At 41.6% G+C, this 17,833-nt stretch overlaps 1 protein-coding gene across 9 annotated transcripts in view; it reads right to left on the bottom strand.

Moving 5' to 3' along the window:
- The window catches only part of PIKFYVE (phosphoinositide kinase, FYVE-type zinc finger containing), a 63,335-nt gene that overhangs the window by 45,247 nt on the left and 255 nt on the right, over nt 1–17,833 (bottom strand). For 3 of the 9 annotated variants that reach the window (XM_090144128.1, XM_090144127.1, XM_090144129.1), the window contains exons 2-8: nt 15,598–15,779; nt 13,979–14,158; nt 8,898–9,016; nt 6,066–6,237; nt 5,226–5,433; nt 4,025–4,114; nt 670–808 (exon numbers count right to left, since the gene is read on the bottom strand). In XM_090144128.1, the coding sequence (XP_090000254.1) occupies nt 670–808; nt 4,025–4,114; nt 5,226–5,433; nt 6,066–6,237; nt 8,898–9,016; nt 13,979–14,158; nt 15,598–15,769 (1,080 nt within the window). In that variant the 5' untranslated portion in view covers nt 15,770–15,779. Of the gene's footprint in view, nt 1–669; nt 809–4,024; nt 4,115–5,225; nt 5,434–6,065; nt 6,238–8,897; nt 9,017–9,827; nt 9,924–13,978; nt 14,159–15,597; nt 15,780–17,227; nt 17,471–17,645; nt 17,827–17,833 lie in introns of those variants that run through there. The other 6 variants (XM_090144131.1, XM_090144125.1, XM_090144132.1 and 3 more) reach the window with 5 other exon arrangements.

Here is a 17,833-nt window from a genome sequence, read left to right on the forward strand (position 1 = left end):
GGATTTTGCCCCAGTTGTTGGAAACCTGTCTCTCCACCACAAAAAGAAGCACCGTTTTCTACTTAACGTTGTACAGTAACTGCTACCTACAATACTCCACTCAGCAAGAAGAGGATAACAGGACTACTTAGAACATTCAGTTACACATTGATTTTTCCTTGAAAAAGTACGTCACAATCTTTCAAAAAATATTAACATTTATTCTGCAAACAAGGGGAGGGGTCAAGTTACATTTCGGTCCAATAAGCTGCAGCAGCTTTAACTCATTCATCAGAGAAACATTTTGAAATAGCCATTTAGAGTTCCCTCTTAAGTAGCCTAAGAAGGGGAAAATCTGAACTTGGAAAAAGACAGAATCAGACCACTTGGTTACAACTGCAACTGTGGCAAGTATAATACACACAGATTTACCATACATGACTCCACAGAGTAAAAAATTCCCTGAGACTAAAAATCTACATATATTTATGCAAATACCACATATGATTTCAGGAAGAGCCCAAAGCAGTGTCAATGTTCTCCATCCCTGGAGGAGCCTGGAGGAGCAGTCTAGGCAAGAATACTCAAATAAAATCCTTGAAAGGCAGCAAGATACTCCCACTGCACGACACAAGGAAGCCAAACTTCATTGCTTTCACAGAGCACGACAAACAGAAGCCTGAAAGGTACCAGAAGGATTTTACGCTCATCCTCGCTGGTCTCTGCCTTCATGTGTGTGCGACTGGCCTGGGGGCTGACGGATGTCTCATAGGAAGGCACCATCGGTGAACCCGACCGATCCAGCGACAGGTTAGTGATGCTGGCTGATCTGGAGTGCAGGAGAGAAGGATGGAATTGTAAGTGTTCATTGTGTAGTGCTTCAGCAGAGCACACAGTGATCTTGTGGCATGCTAAGGAAGAACTTAAGTCTTTGATGCTGTTCATACTCCTCAATACAGACTTATTGACCAAGGCCCCCCTTTTTACCTCCCAGTCAAAGGAAAAGAAAGGATGTAAGGAAGTAAGTGTATTGAGGTGGAACATCTTAGTAAAATGAAAACTTTTGTAAAGCCCTTTGTAAAAAGCAGTTATAGCTAAGTTCAGCAATTCTTATATGCCTGCATTTGAATAGAGTAGGAAAGGCATGAGAAGCTGGATAATTAGGAGGTCCAGCACTTTGGAAGCAAGGCAGATGCCAGTAAGGGCAGTTACCAGGAGATCCTTGCTACAAGGCACTGAGATTCTCCCTACCCTTGAACGATTCAAAATTTCTCCTCTTCACATCTCTGAAATATATACACTTCCATTGGTGTTGTCCAGTTTGCAGTGGAAAGAATTTTAAAAGTTGATCTGTCTGCTGGACTTGGAGGTCTCTCCAGTTGGCCATTTTCCCTTGTATTGTGATATAGAGCATTCGCCTGATCTCAGCCCAACTGTTAGGAAATCCAGGCTACTCCAATACAAACATATCATTTTGCAATAATCATTGCAAAGCTACAAATGCAAATACATTTTCCAAATAATTCTGCTCCAATGCCCCCCTTGCTACAGCCTCTGAATAAACAGAGTACAAACTCTTCCCATTTCACAGCAGCTGTATATATGCAGTATAAGCTAGGAATGCTAACAGTGCCATAAGGAGTGCACACAGGCAATGTTTCTGCACACAACAACAAGGAAGATCAGAATTTCGATGCTGCCCTGATCCAAGAGGCTTGCAGCAGCCTCAGTGGTGAGAGCTGTTGCCAGCTCTTACTCTTTGGAATGAAAATCAGATAACCAATTAGCAAGCTCTATTAACAGTCACAATGACTTTTCCCAAGAGTTCTCAAAGGATGATGTCGCTAATCCCAAGTGCAAAAAACTAAAGCTGAATTACTGCAAGGAAGTAGGAATTGAATGTACTATAGGCACAAAATCACTACTTTTTCCTGCTCTTTTTCTTGAACAGGAGTCCATTTTAGTCATTTATGCAGAATCAAAAGGAAAGTATCTTGGCACTGTATCTGTATACACTAAGGCATGATAGCAAACATTTTCTATCCTAGGCGTTCAAAGCAAGTTAGAACTCTGTCAGTCTTCTACTGTTCAGATGCTGTAACTTGAAAAGAACGCGAATTGATATATCAGCCAGGCAGAATAATGCAGCTTTACAGAAGGCATTCTTACGTGGAATATGAGATTGACATTAAAGTCCACAATTCAGTTGTTTCTACTTTAACTGTGCTACCTATCTGTAAGCAGCAGGGATTTTTAATTTATGTAAAATGATACAAAGCAAGAGCTAGAATAGTCACACTACGTTTTATATCTATGTCCTTACCAACACCAGTAATGCCCAGAACTCAAATGTATTTGGCTAGTCTTAAAACAGAGGGAGATGTTGCAATGACAACCTCTATCCTTTAAAAGAATCCACAGAAAAGTTTTAATCCTCTGCAACATTTAACTGACGTACTTCCTCCCTCTGTTAATTTGAGAAACAATGTCACATCTCTCTCATTCACAGACGGAAAACAGAAGGTAACTTCTGTTAATTGCATTTGGATGTACCCAGCCTGCACCTTCTTTGGTATTTGTCATCTAGAAAGAAGTATGGTTAATCTTGCCTCAAACAAATACCTAAAGCTGCATTGAGAAGATCTAAAAGCTAGTATTGCTCAGCCCTCAGATTACATTCTGTGAATAGAGTTACAAACGACAGAAACTCTCTTCAAATAAAAACCTCACAATTTATTTTCTACATATTCAGAGTTTTGGCAGAAGTGAGTTATATCTGATCATTACTCCTCAAATGTGAGCTCAGAGGGCTAAATACCACAGTGAGGTCATGAAAAGGCAGAGCAAGTTAACTTGAACTAACAGTTTGGTCCTGTCAGAACCAGCTTAGAAACTTCCTCCTTCACTACATGTGTGAACAAACACCAAAAACTTTTGAAGTAGACAATGTCAACTCGCACAGGAAGCAGAACAACATCCTCAAGGTCTCTTGACATCACTGAAGAAATTTACCACTGAACTTTTAACTCTGGATCCCTGTCATGTTTGCCCAGAACTGACATCCTGGTACTAGGTTATTCACCAAATTTTATTCCCCCTAGGTGAGATCTTCACCCCTCAGAGGTACAGTCAGTGTTTGCTTCCTCTTAACTGCCCCCATCACACAGAAGATAAAGATGTGAAGTAGTCCATTCCCTGAAAGGCACATCCAGCATCCTTCCCAGCTGAGTTCTCAAGTCCTTGCTGTCCCTGCCAGAACCTTCCAAACCACTTCACATTCTGTATTCATGGAACACCAATGCAAACAAGTTGATGAAAGTCTCCTGGCTCCAACACTGAAATCTGGATCATCTTTGCTCTGCTCCTCATATCTTTGCCTCATCTTTATTTCCCCAATTTAAATACAATGAAAGTATTTAACTAGAAACACAGCAGAAGCGTGTGTGTACACTGTGAAATAGGAATTACTACTTCTTCTTATGCCAGACTATTTAAAAGGATTAAGCTCAAGCATTCACAAGTTATACAAAAGCTCTCATAAACATTTCAAATTCATTCCAGAATTGCATAAAGATCTACGATGAGACTTTGGCCTAAGAAAACCAGGTAACTTTAACAAGATTATATTTAGTGGATCAGCAAAGAGACTGGGAGGTGGGAAACAACATAAAACAAAAACAACAGGAAAAAAACCCACATCTCTGCCCCTTCTTGACCTCAGACTTTGCCTCCAGTACCACATCTCTGTGCTACTCCCTTTTGTTCAGCTGCCTTGGAACCCTCCCTTTCTTAGCCATTTCCTTTCTTTTATTTCCTCTTTACCACCATCTCCATTTGAATTACTCAGTAGCAAACTACAGGATCCTCAAAGTAGTACATTTATTAGCAGAAACATGTACCTAAGTGGTCTTTTAGCCCAAAGAATCTCATTTTAGAAATGAAATAGCATGCTCAGTAAAAACAAAATGCAGAATATAGGCTTTACAGTGAAGAGCATGCAATGAGTGCACCCAGAACAGGAAATATGCAGATATTATTAGTTTACCTGTTCCTAGCTGGAGACTTCCCTGCATCCTCCTGGACAGATCCAAGGCGTGCAGACAGCGTTGCAGTTGAAGAGTCTGGGTGAATCAAACTGTAGGAGAAAGGGATGTGTTACAGATGTTTGAGATACCCGGCACATGCAGTAATATCAGAACAGTTCCAATTCAAGTACAGTTCATCATAATGTTACCTTCACATCCACTATAGTTAAATCAGTGAGATAATAGGGAAATCCTTCCCCATCTGTAGGACAGTGAAATCAGGGCAACAGCACTTAAGACTTGTACTCTCAGGCTCATGTTCTGCTCAACCCCCACCTCTCACATCAATATGCCCTCTTTTCCTATATCCCTTTCATACAGGTTTCTCCCCTTTTTATTTACTTGCTATTCAGGGCAATGCCTCTACCTGCAAAGCACTATCTCCAACACATCATCTTTGCAATACAATGATATCTATATCTACTACTAAATAGCTCATATCAAGATGCAAAAAAGCTTCTGTAATTGTTTTACACTGTCACCTCTGCCCTGTTTCTCTTCAGTCCAGAAGGAAGGAGAGCAGATGCACAAACACCTAAAACATTAATTCCTACTTGCAGAGCTATGAGATACAAGTCACTACACTCCCACCTACAACAACTGTACTGGTTGTGCTCTGAAATGTAGATATGTTACCAACACAATAAATGGTCTTATTGAGAAAATGTACACAATACCACTTTATCTGAGTTGCTGTACTTGCCCAGAATACTCTACTCCTTGACTTTTAAAAGAAATGACAATTCAAGTTAGTTGAGGTAGGAAGGCTTGCTTCTGTTTCAACTGTTCAAAGATTAGAATACCATCAGACAAGCAAATACAGCAGCACCTCCTAAATACCTTTCTCACTTCTTTGCTGCACATGAGAGGAGGAGACAGCCTTATTCTACATACGGTATTTAGGGAAGAGATTGAATTCCCAGCTTTTCTTCTGATGAAAACTACTCCACATACAGAAATCACATAATATCAAATAATTTAAAACTTCACCAGAAAAGTTTCCATATTTCAATTTGATGAGAAGAATGTGAAAACCAAGCACAGGATTAGAATCCTGTTCTAATTTTACATGCTCCTAAACCAGCAGCTTTTGTCTCAGCACGTGACAGCCTGAAAACACGTTTAAGGCTCTAGAACTCAACAAAAAGCCATTCACCTTACCTTTGCCAGGTTAGATCTTCCTCCAGAAAGATGTTGCGGCTAGCTTTACGGCTCCCAACTGGAGTGCGAGGCTCACCAGGATCCAACACTGACACTGAACACGCAGAATCTGACAGAGCATTTAAATCTTCTCCAATGGAATTGCTATCTGTGGAGTGTGCATAGCTTAAGGCTATTTTGCGGCAGTAAGTACAGGCTCGGAGATCCCCTACAAATAGAGGAACCAGACAGTCTAAGTGAACAGGAACAAAGAGTATGCCTTCCTTTAGGATTAGGTGTGCAGTTGTGAGAAAAAGAAGGATTTCCTGTTTCAAAACATCTTTGCATGTTAAAGTCTAGTTCTCTTATTCCCTTAAAGAGCAAAACCCCAGATAATTATGCACCAAGGGAACTTCTCCAAGTCAAATGATCAGTTGGAGAGAGATTAATTAGGAGAAAGAGGTACAATAATAGCTAGTAAGATGTGACCATACAAGTCAATGTCTGGAATTAGGAATTTTCATCAGGAGATATCTACAGTTTGGTGATTAGCATTTGACAGAGTTTCCCCCTGCCCTCCATTTAGAGCACATGGCCCACTTTCTGAAGTGAATATCCTTATTACATAGTGGCCATACTTGTTTTGCCATCACAGTGTTGGTACAAATAAGCAGACATGGCATAACCCAACAACACACGCAAGAAAAGGTAGAATTGGATGCTGTCATCCCTTAAAATTACTCCTGAGCCTGTTAGAGACCTGTATGGCATTATCTAGGAGATGTCAGAATCTGAAATGCAATAGTACAAACAGAGTAAAGCATACAGAGAATGTTCTACTTCTCAGTGAATAAATCCTACCTGTGTAGCCCATGAATTTTCCAGGGATTTCTTGATTGCAGCATCTACTACAGAAGATCTGCCCACAGAGTCGACAGTGGTGCCTCCTACGGAAGGTGGTGAATTTCTCACTACAGTCATAGCACTCTTTGCACTGGCTGTCGGGCATCCAGTACTGCTTCAAGTCACTGTCCTACGAAGGAAGGCAACACCAGAAAACTTTTTTTGTAAATAAAAAAGCATGTTTAGATTAATGATTGCTTTGTAAGCTGTGCACGTTAAAGGATAATATCACTTTTTCACCTTTGTGCATGCACATACTTGGATATAAACACACACATGCACAGAAGTTATTTTTCACACAGTTTTATAGAAAGCCAGAAGACTAAGACAGCTCTTAACTGTGAGATTAAATCCAAAAAGGATTTGCCTTCTTGTTGCAACGCGGATGGAAACCAAAAGATGAAAAACAAAAACCATGAGCTGTACATAACAGTCAAGAAGCAACAAACAAAGCATTGATTGCTTCTGCCTTTTCATTTGCTCCTTGCACAGCAGGTCTTCAACCAACACAGCTTAGTATCAGCTGAGGTTCAGTTTTTCAGAGGTAAATTAAACTATCAGGAATTTGCAATGCAAAATCATTTCAATAGCTAACACTAGGATGTCTTCTGAAGTGATAAAGGACAAAACTATAAATTTTTATTACATTGCCAAATTCTTCATTGCTCAGCAAACACTTGTAAAACCCGACTCCAAGACTGATGTAGCTTCAAAACTCCACGTTAACTGCTATGTGAAGATAACTGCAGAATACACATTCAGCAGATAATGTCATATATTGATTACACAGCATAGGTGCAGCCTCAGTTTGGTCTTGAATTTCAAGGTTTGAAAACAAAGAAGTGAAACCTCCATGTGCTGATGTAGCTATACACAAAGTAAGAGAAATCAGTTATAATTCTGAGCACATCAGCTACAATCAGATGGGGGCAACTGCTAATGGTCACATGACAGTCCTGACTGTGAATCATTCTTTGCTAGAGTTCAATTCTGGCAATGAGCCCTTTTAGAGGAACTGAATACATGGGATTTTTCTTAGGAAGAAAAAGAACGGCATGAATTTTCTTAAAACAAGCCAAGAATAAGCACAGAAAAGAAAGCTGATCTGTATTCCAGTTTTCACACAAAGAAAAGGTATATCCTGGATTCTCATTTATTTTTGGATGTTCACAAAGTTAAGTTTAACACAGCTGCTAAAACAATTTTGAGGCCAAAAAGACAAAAATGACAATTTCATTACGTATTTATGCAAGAGATCTTGAACAGAAAGAGGACAAAAACCGTTCAAGATAGTCTAGAAAACTTTAACACAAATAATAAACCTCAAGCAGAGAAAACTGTAAGAAAGAGCTTTGCCAAAGATCTGCTGCAAAGCTGCAGAAGATGCTGATTAACAGTTTTTGCTATGGTTCTGTAGGATGAACAAAGTCTCTGGTTCTACCCCGTGGACAGAACAGCTATTCTAGCCATAGAACATTCTATCCATATGCATAACCTCCAGCACCCCTACCCACGACCTCGACCACATTGCTTCTGTCACATTTACTTATGGCTGGGTGTTGAGAAATTCAGCCATTGCTGTATTCTGGGAGAAGTATGGAGCAGGGAAACTAGAAACATCTTCTAAGCTCTTTGCCTTGCTCAGCTTGAAGCCAACACTCATAGCAAGAACAACCTACAAGGCAGGATTCAGAACAGAAACCTGTTACTCTGAGCAGTACCTTCCAGGATGTAACATGTGCCTTCTACAATAGTAACATGGTCTCCTCTAGAACTAACTCCATAGTGGGAAGAAACTTGCCTGAAGTGACTCAAGCAAGACGAGTTTGCAGGCAGGGGCAGCAAGGCATCATCATTTGTACGCATGTCAAGTATGCTGACAACTGAAAGACCACTTCCAGAGAAAGATCTAGACTTATTAGCTTACTGCTGCACCCTGCCTGTTTGAACGCTAATTTCCCAATCACCTCAGTGATAACATTTCCAAGGCCTTCAGAATCTGTCAAAAGTTAAAAAATAAGTAAGGGCCATACTCAGTGTCCTGCTAACTGCAATGAAAGGCTTGAGTTTCACCCCGCAAAATATCACTCTTTGTCAAAGCACAGTTTCTTTAACAAACTTAAGTGAGTTTACTCAAAGTCCACTGCAAAAGCTACCGAGACAAAAGCCTTTTCCCAATTTAATTTAATATACTTCTGCCTGTTCACACCTTGTGTTTTCAGACACAGCTATTTATATCATGACTTATAAATAGTTGCAGTTTCTTCTCCTGACTAAATCCTCCCATTAAAGGCCTCAACCGGAACAGCCGAGGGAAGCAAAAGCAGCACATTAATAGCAGCCACCAGTCAGCTGAATCAAAATGGTTAACAGAACAAGACTTTCAAGCGAATGTTGTTGAACATTCATTACCACAGTAAACAGATTTAATTCATCCCTAGAATTCTAGTTACTCTTTCTCACAGGCAATGTGTTTCTCCTCCCCAAGGAGTGCCTTCAAGGAAGAAAATAACCAGGTAATACTAGATAAGGTAATACAGAAATGGGAAGCGGTGTTAAATGAGAACATCTAGTGTAGGCTCAACAAAATGAACAACAATTAGAGACCTCTGACATGACAAAAGCTGTCATCAATTTAAATTATTTCTTATGCACTCACACAATGACTTTTGAGTTCATTCACTCATCCTTCAAAAAAATCTTCACGATACATAGAAAAAGTGAAGATCAAGGAGCTCAGTACGCAGCTCAGTTTCTAGATGCTTTGGCATACAAACCCCTCAAAAGTACCTGGCTCTTCCCTTCCATGATTTCTTTGAGGCGTTTTAAGACAGTGCTGAGGCTTCTTAACTGAACTGCTGTTCGGGGATCATGACCTCCCAGAGGAGGTTCCACTTTCCTTCGATTGTCTGCAAAGGAAGGCAGAGTAATAACACTTATTCCATGGCACATCCACATTTACACCACAACATGAAACTCCAGTGGGGAGAGAAATGTTTGCATAAATAAGCACTTTACAAAGTTACAGTGTGCATCATTTCTTACCCTTATGCTCCTCTCCTCCAAAATGAGCTTTTGATGTCCAATAGCTTACTTTGGCATTTTAAATGCTATTTTCTAAGTGTTTACAAAAACCCATTTAAATTTTAAGAATTACAACACCTTTTACAGAAATAATTTTCAGTTTACTATATTAACCTTGTAACATCCTTTTAGAAAACTGTGAAGCCTTGCTTTAAAATGCCCTCTAGGATATTAATACTCACAAAATAACTGTAACAATTGTTACCTTCCTTCTAGGACTGGTATGAGTCAATGGCTTAAGCTTGCTTACTTACGAATGACTGCAACAAGTCTAAGAACTCCATAACTCAGTTTCTACTACATTCAGTAACTCAGAATAAAATTTATCCAGAAGTTAGACACTTTAAAAAATAATAATAAAAAAAAAAAGGTCAAGCTGCTGAGAACTTGTACAGGCATTCTTATTTAACTACAGTAAAGAGCCTACTGAATAAGAATGTAATACAGTTAATTTCTTCCCTGTAAATGCTACACTGCTTTCAATTGTTGCTGTACTAGTTACAATCTAGGTCTTTCTCTCCAAAAAGGATCTGCAGATAGTGCTTAATCAACACTGTCTGCAGACAGTATTTAACCAACATGTCAGAGTCACCTTTCTATATACACATTTCTTTGGAATAGTTTAAGGTTTCTTACCAGCTTCGCTGCTCTCCATCTGACTAGCATTTTAATCTGATTCCCTCAGTACAGGAAAAACAGACATGGCTGCTTTTTGTTTACAGCTTTAGAGATCACTGATGTCAGCAGGAATTCTGACAGCACCAGCAGAAGGCTGTTAACTGTTGCACTGCAGTGAAAACTCAGCTGTGCCTCTGTGTGCAGGAGATCAAAACCCTTAGAGTAATGTGATTAAAACTGCAAGATTCCATGCCTTCTCTTCAGGTTCTTAGTAGATATTTTTAGCTAATTAAGTTAATTGTATGTGCATGTAATGAACTCTGTACAACACAGAATACACAATGGATCATTTTAAAGAGACCTGAGTACTTAAATCCAGTGGCTAGCCACTTGGAATTTATTTAAAAGCCAACTACGCACGCTTTCTAACAGAACTAAGTTTTTCTAGGGTGATTTAAGTGACTTTTTCAGGAGATTATTATGAGGTCTCCTGCCCAATTAACCACAAACCCTATACGGCAAGTGATTACTAAATAATGAACATACAGTATGCTGAGGAAATGTCACATCTTAACCCCCGCTGGGCCTCTTGTTACTTAAAGGCTGTTTTCTGTATTACACAAAACAATGTCAAAAGGTTATCGTCTAATTAGAAAAAACGTGCCATCAGCAGTAGATACATCATTAGATCACCTTCACTTCCACAAACATTGAAGTCTTTTTACCAGTACAAGCTTACACAGCAGCAAATGTTCTTTCTATTTCTTTCCCATCCGCACTGCCCCTGCACACAGACTCTGTATGCTAAATGAACCCCATACTGACTTCAATTTGACTTATTTCTAAGCTATTTGTCCTCCACAAGTTGAAAATTAACTCTTAGAGCCAAAAAAAAAAAAATCTCATATTTCAACAGTAACCCTCATCCTTCCTACATGTATTCATAGCAGCAAAATCTACACATCCTCTGAAATACAATGTTTTCTACCTCTTCTTACTGATCTGTGATCTGAATCTGGACTGTGATCACTAGAAACATAGAATACTATTCCAGCTATAACCACCTATTAAGCATACATGTTCTCCTGAGTTCAATTCACAGAGATCTGCCAAACACTAACACTGGATGTAGAACTTCACACAGTTTCAACAGTAAACAAAGAACCCTACCAGGAATACAATTTTGATAATACAGCATGAACAACATGAGCTTTCTAGTTTCCATGGCCAAAGCACACAGTTTCACCACTGTAACAGCTTGAACACTCTAATTCAGTGACTTGAGGAAGATGCAAAGTATGTCATTTTCCAAGGCTTTTTTCAAGGAAAAAGATGCTCTGGTAGTAGGTCATGTTCCTCATGCTTCCCAATAGCCACCACATAATTTCCTTAGGTCTTCTCCCTTCTCATATGATTGCTGTCCCTTTTTCATGCCTACTAAGCTCCTCTGCCTCCCTTGTTACTGTCAGTCTGCTACAATCTTATAGCACCAACAGCATTATTGTGCTGTTCAGTAACAAGTTAGAATGACTTTTACTACCAATGCTCCCTCTCCAATTGGTTATCTAAAGCACATCTAATTCTCCTTAAACTAGATTTGATAGCAGCAACATCATCTCAGTACCATACTACCTAGGTTCAATCAAGCACTTTGAAAGCACTCAGCTGGCAGCACACAGGTAGTACACACACACACTCCAGTATAGCCAGTTTTTTTCTGTAATAGCAGTTCAAGTTCTTCAGCTGAAATGCCAGTAAAGGATGCAGCATGTTACTCTAGAGCAGGCATATCCAATCAGATATTCAACTCAAAAATCTGATAACATTGATAATTCCTGTCTCAGCAGAGAAAACTATCTTTTGCTTTACAATCACACCTTATTCGTGCCTTTGCTTTTTGGAATTACACACGTTTTGAACAATTATTGTCAATAATGAAGTACAGGAAGAGTAAAATTTCATCAAAAATCTCTAATGAACACCTTGAGACCTCACTAAGAATTGCAACCACTGCTACTGAACCCAACTGGTGAGTAAGTTTCACAGAAATAAGGCCAAATATCCCAATAGCTTTTATGGTTTTGTTTCTCTCTTCTTTGTTTAATGTTTTAAGAAAATTATTTTAGATTGAAATGTTTCATTACTTATATATTAACAATATTGTATATTCTGTGAAGGCTGCTCTGAAAGTAGTGACTCCTATTTTATTATGTTGGTCTATAACATTAGGGGTGAATGTTGGTAGTATGGCAGTAGAGGTTGAACCTTCTCATCCATACTCCATTTCATTTTGTTGCTGCGTGACAGACACCAGCAGAGGGGCAGCCTGAGAAAATGGTGACTCACATTGAAGTTTACATGAAGAAAAGGGTGTCTCTGAAATCTTCCATGCAAAAAAAGGTCGCCCACTAACATTCATTGACGCTTGTGAACATTTATGGAGACCAAACAGTGAATACGAGCATAGTGAGGCAGGGGGTGGTGCATTTCAGTAGTGGGTGGTGCGTTTCAGCAGTGGTGACAGTGGGTCACCTTTGCTGGTGCAGATTTGTGAGCACAGCATGCAGCCTCTCTGTTCATTACTAGTGAAAATGTATAGCTAAAGGTGGTAGCTATGTTGAAAAAACAGCGTTTGGTAGCTGGAAATTTGCTCTATCAAATAGTACTATTGTGCTCTTTGTATACATTGTCATTTCCATGAAAATAAAAAGGAGGCGTTACTTTTGGAGCAACTTAGGTGTATGTGGCCCAAGACAATTTCTGTTCACTAAATGCAGCCCAGACAAGCCAAAAGGTTGCACATCTATCCCTTAGAGGGAAGCCACAAGTCAGTGCAGATTCTCAGTACTGGCTTTTCTGCCATACAACCCACTAAGTATCTTTGACCTAAACCTCGTATCCAGCATTTCTTCCTATGTTCACAAATGCCATTACATGCCAAAATAATGTTTTGATGTAAGCAGTCCTGAAGGAAACACAACTGCAATCCCACACATTTGATACAAGACGCTTTCCTACAAAAGCCACTATTCCTTCTTGTCTTGCACTTGCAGCTGACAGACAACACAGCCCCTGAGGAACAAAAATATCTCCCATGCAGGCAGTGCAAGCTAATGGACAGATGAAAGGTAGGAGTCAGCATCATCAAAAGCAATTCCATCACTGTTTAGAGCCACCAGCAGCCTTGCTCCAATCTTTTATTTATTTATTCATTTCAGTTTGCCTAAACTTGGCATAATATTTAAACTCAAGTAGACGAGGGAGACCTTGGTGAAGGACTTAACCATTTTCCCGCTTTTGCTCGTCCCTGCTGTTTCAAAGATTCTCTTCAGAATAAAGGCCAAGGCTAAAAAAAAAACACTCAAAACTTGCAGATACAATGTTACAAGAAAACCCAGCTAGATCAGACACCTCACTGACACTGAGCAGAGTGGGTGAACTAAACTACAAATTAAGATGTTTGTGTAAATCACATCACTTACTTTCATACTTGGATGTGTGAGCAAGTAATAATATCTGCAGTAAGAGTTACAAATAAGTTCACAATTCTTTTTAGTTAGGAGAACAATTCATAAGATTTTTTTTTCTGCAATCCAGCATTAGCTGCAATGGCAGAAGTTAAATTCTCTCCCGCTCCGTTTTTGGAAACTCTCAAAGATCTGTTCATTCGGTACCTCTTAAGACAAAGCATAAGAATTGATTTTCTAAAGCTTGTTTCTGGAAAAAAAAGTAAAGCCTAATTTGAGAGGAAGGAAGAAGCAAAGATTTTTCCATCCTCAAATACAGTAAGATGGACCTGAAAAAGCCCTGCAAAGCCTCTCCACCCAACCCGTAGGCTTTTACTTGAATTACATAGCTCCTGATTGTTACAGCACCAAGGTTAGGAGCAGATGCAGAAGATGGTCTATCCTGAGTCAGGCCACTCAGCACCACATATCGCAGAAATTTCTTCAGGAAGCCAGCAAGTTCAGTTTGTTTTACTTCCTTCCTGATGGAACTCCTATTTCTAAGCATACTGTCTTCCAAACCCATGAATACGTATTAGTTTTCTGCAAAGTACTTGGAATAACAACACAATGAACCCTCTGTTCACCTCCTTTCACCTCATTCCAAAGCAACTCAGACTGGCCGGTACAATATTCCCTTGTAGCATAAAGAGATGAAATTACCTAGGGTTGCGGAAGATCTTCTTTGCAGCTCACCAGTTAGTTGTTTTTTGTACGTAACTGGTGACCTCAGAGACTGAGCCCTGGGGGGATGCTGAGGACTGGACCAGCTGCTGCTCAGTGCCTGTGAATCAGTCTGTGCTGCTTCTGCTCTCTCCGCTGGGGATGAAAGCCTGCCATCATCTGGAGTTGACAAAAAGCAAAAAAAAAACAACCATTCAGATACAACAGAGAAAAATCAGCAGTATATGCAAAACCCTCATTTGGATCATTATAATACATAACAAAACATGATTTTTTTAGTCTGAAAAGTGCCATAAAAACATCAGTTCAGAAACACCCCTAATGTGAAAAGTGTTTTAAAAAAATAGCAAACAGGAACTATTTCTGACATGGAATAGCTACCCTTCATTATCAGCTTCTGCCCTCAGAGGAGATTTTCAGTTACGTTAGCAGCCAGTACTGTGGTCACTTTAAAGTTAGAACAGTCTTTAATAAACCACCTTTCACCATCAGAGGATCAAGTATAGACAGGTTCTCAATGATTCCAGTAACAAGCCCATTTTGTGTGCTGTTTCACAGATGTTTTTTTCCACTGTTTCAAAACAGTACTTTGCTGACTCCAGCTACATTTGCCAGAGACAAACACACTAAACCAATATTGACCAAAATTATGTTCAATAAATTAATCAGGACAGGTGATATTCTACTGTACAAACTAACAGCAGTCATATCAAGCAATTATTTTTCATCCTGCCTAAGAAAAATCTGAACAAATCAGCTTGCTTATGCAAAAACGTATCTTGGCTCCCTTTCCTCAGAAAGTATGCTTCACAGAGCTGGAAAATGAACAGATAAAACAAAAGCAGCTAACTGGGCTGCGATCTCCAGCAAAGACAAAGGTAGGTTTTGCAGGATGCACTCAGATGCATTCTTTCACCATTCTATGAAAGATTCTTCAAGAAACCAAAACTAGGAACTCACAAAGTTCTATAAGAGCTTGCCTAACAATAATAGAAATGTTTGCTATAGACATAGTGCAAAGGCCAGCATCAACTACAACATTTTAATATACAAAACCTTCATAACACTTGATGAAGAATACCTAAGTAATACAAGTTAAGAATGGACTTCCTATAAATACACTGCTTTTTTGTAGTTCCACTGCCTGCCACCCAAACAAAGATATGGAGGTAGATGAGGAGTGGAAGAAGTCTGGAATAAGAACTTGCTGTAGAAAAGCAAGCAGATATTTCACTTACACAAGGTGGCAAAGGGTTACTGCTGTTTTTGGCCCTGAAAACTTAATACAGGCAAGGGACAGTCAGACAGCCAGATAAGAAGCTCTGTGCATTTTTGTCTGCTGACTGGCTTGTCTCTGACCTTCACAAGCAACCACAGAGCTCAGGTGCAAGATGCTGGCTATCTTCTCCCACGACAAAGCTCTACAATGTCACCCAAGAGAAAGACGTAACATTCCGCACAAAAGACTGACTCACCATCAACTGGGCCAGTGATCTTACATTATACTCTTATGTTCAGAGGTGTTTCCACAGGTTTATGTGGCAGGAGAGGCTGTTAATAAAACAGACAGCACAAAACATGCTCTCCCAAGCACTTACCCTTGCTGAAACGGAAGAGATTTACAAAAGAGCTGTAGGCTGATTTAAAAGGAGGCTCATCCTGGTCAGGAGTCAGGGGTTTGAAGTGAGTGAGATGAGATGGACTGCTAGGAGAACGAGGTAGATCACTGGTAGAATCCAGTGTTGGAGACCGCTTGTCATCTGCTGCCATTTCACGTGCCCTGAAAAGAGTTCAGCAATACACATTATACGTAAGGTGATGAAGCAGATCACTTCAGTCAACCAAAAAAGAGGTGACGTAAATGCTGAGGGAATGTTCAACAACTCTACCACATACATCTGCTATTAGCACAGGTCAGAGGGCCAGGATTAGGGGTCCAAGTCCCCTCTCTGGTCAGTGACAAGACAGCAGCACCACAAGAGGTAGCAATTCAAAGCTGCTAGCTAAAGACACAGAGCAACCAAATTAAGAAAGCAAACATCCACAGAGCCTGACAACACATTCTGGTCATTGCTTTATGGGATTTGACTCATTTGAATTTTTCAAATGCAGTCTCCACATGCATACAGAGAAGTTTCAACTTCAGATAAAAAAAAAAAAAGGCATTAATGCTGTGACATCTGCAGCCCTCGTAACAATTAAACTGGTATACCTCAGCAAGCACAAGACACATTCATTTTTCTGGTCAGGTTAACTTCAGAATGGGAAATACAATGAAAAGTACATGAAAGCAGGACTGAAAGACTGTTTGCTTGGTGGCACGTGGCTTTCTTCCCTTTCTGGTACAATGCATAATCTCGTGCAAGTCACTTGCACAGAAACCCAAGCTGTGTTCTATTTGCTGCCATATCTAACACCTGCAAACTTCCTTGTTTTGAAGAGCAGATACGTTGAAAGAAGGAAAGGGGGGGGAGCTGTGTTAGGAAAGTCATACTTGTTGACCCCACTTGCTGCGTATCAAAGCCTTCATCCATATGGCGCAGAGTCATACCTCCCCACACGCTGTATTCTTAAGCCTCAACAGGCCCCTGAAATCTTCCACTCTGGTAACACTATTCGTACAAGCTAAGGTGCTTACTTCCTTCATCTTTGCTTAAGCAATACTGGGTGAAACAACTGACAGCCACAACACAGGGAGCTGATGCGAGCAGCTGACCCCCTTTATCTCTGCCCAGGATCAAAACCGTTTAACAGCTGATTTCCTGCTTGGCAGGCTCCTTCCAGAAGTCACAGTTCCCACAGCTGTTTCCTACAGCATATACCCATTTTGATGTCTGGAACACTTTCTTCTAAGTTTTCAGAACTCTCACCAACAACCCCCATGGTCTCTGCATGACACCGGGAGCGCAAACAGGCTGCGCTACCTGCATGACTGCTCCCACAACAAACACACCACAGAAAGTATCCCGAAGTTACTCATATGACTCCTAACGCTGATTTCCACTCTGAACAGCGCACGCAGGAGGTGCCTGCGCTCCTCCCCACAGCGCCAAATCAAAGCACCCTTACAGAGACCAGCAGCAGTCCCACAGCCGCCAAATTCACCTCACCGCAGCCGGCTGCGGCCTGGCAGGGCAAGAGAGCGAGCGAGTCCTGGTGCACGCGCACAACACATACGCGGCTCTGGAAAATAAACTTCACCTTCGAGAAAAAGAGAAACAAAACAACCTGCTTGCTTCTATGGCGGCAGTAGCAGCCTCCTAAAGCCGGCGGGAGGAGCGCAACGCTCAGCGCCGACCCCGCAGGCACCGGGCTCCTAAAGCGCGGCGGGGGGCTCGGACGGGGCAGCGGCACAAAGCGGACGCGCCGAAGGCCATCGCAGCCGCGACGCCGCCATTGATCACGCGCTGCCCGCCGGCAGGGCGCCAGCAGGGGCGCGAGCGAGGGACAGAACCTGCGGGCGCTGCGGCCGGCAGGAGGCCGCGACACCCGCTGCCCGCAGCAGCCCCCGGGGCCACGCGCGGCTCGACACGGCCGGCCGTTCGGACACGGCGCTCGGGACCGAAGCGGGCGAGGCGGGGTCTCGCCGAGGGGCCGCGCGCGCCCACGGCGGCCCGGATCCCGCGCGGAACCGCGCAGCCCTCACCTGCCGCCCGCGGGTACCGGGCCGGGCGCAGGGCGCAGGCCGCAGGTGCGGACACCGCCTCTCCCCGCCCCGCCCGCAGCCACGCACAATCGCCCGCCGACCGGACCGAGGCGTCGCTAATCGAGGCCCCGCGCTCATCCACCCGCCGTCGGGCGGGGCGGCCTCGTAGCGGGACCCGCCCCGCGGGC

The sequence above is a fragment of the Phasianus colchicus genome, chromosome 7 (assembly GCF_987193195.1).
Source record: "Phasianus colchicus chromosome 7, bPhaCol1.hap1.1, whole genome shotgun sequence".
Lineage (NCBI taxonomy): Eukaryota > Metazoa > Chordata > Aves > Galliformes > Phasianidae > Phasianus > Phasianus colchicus.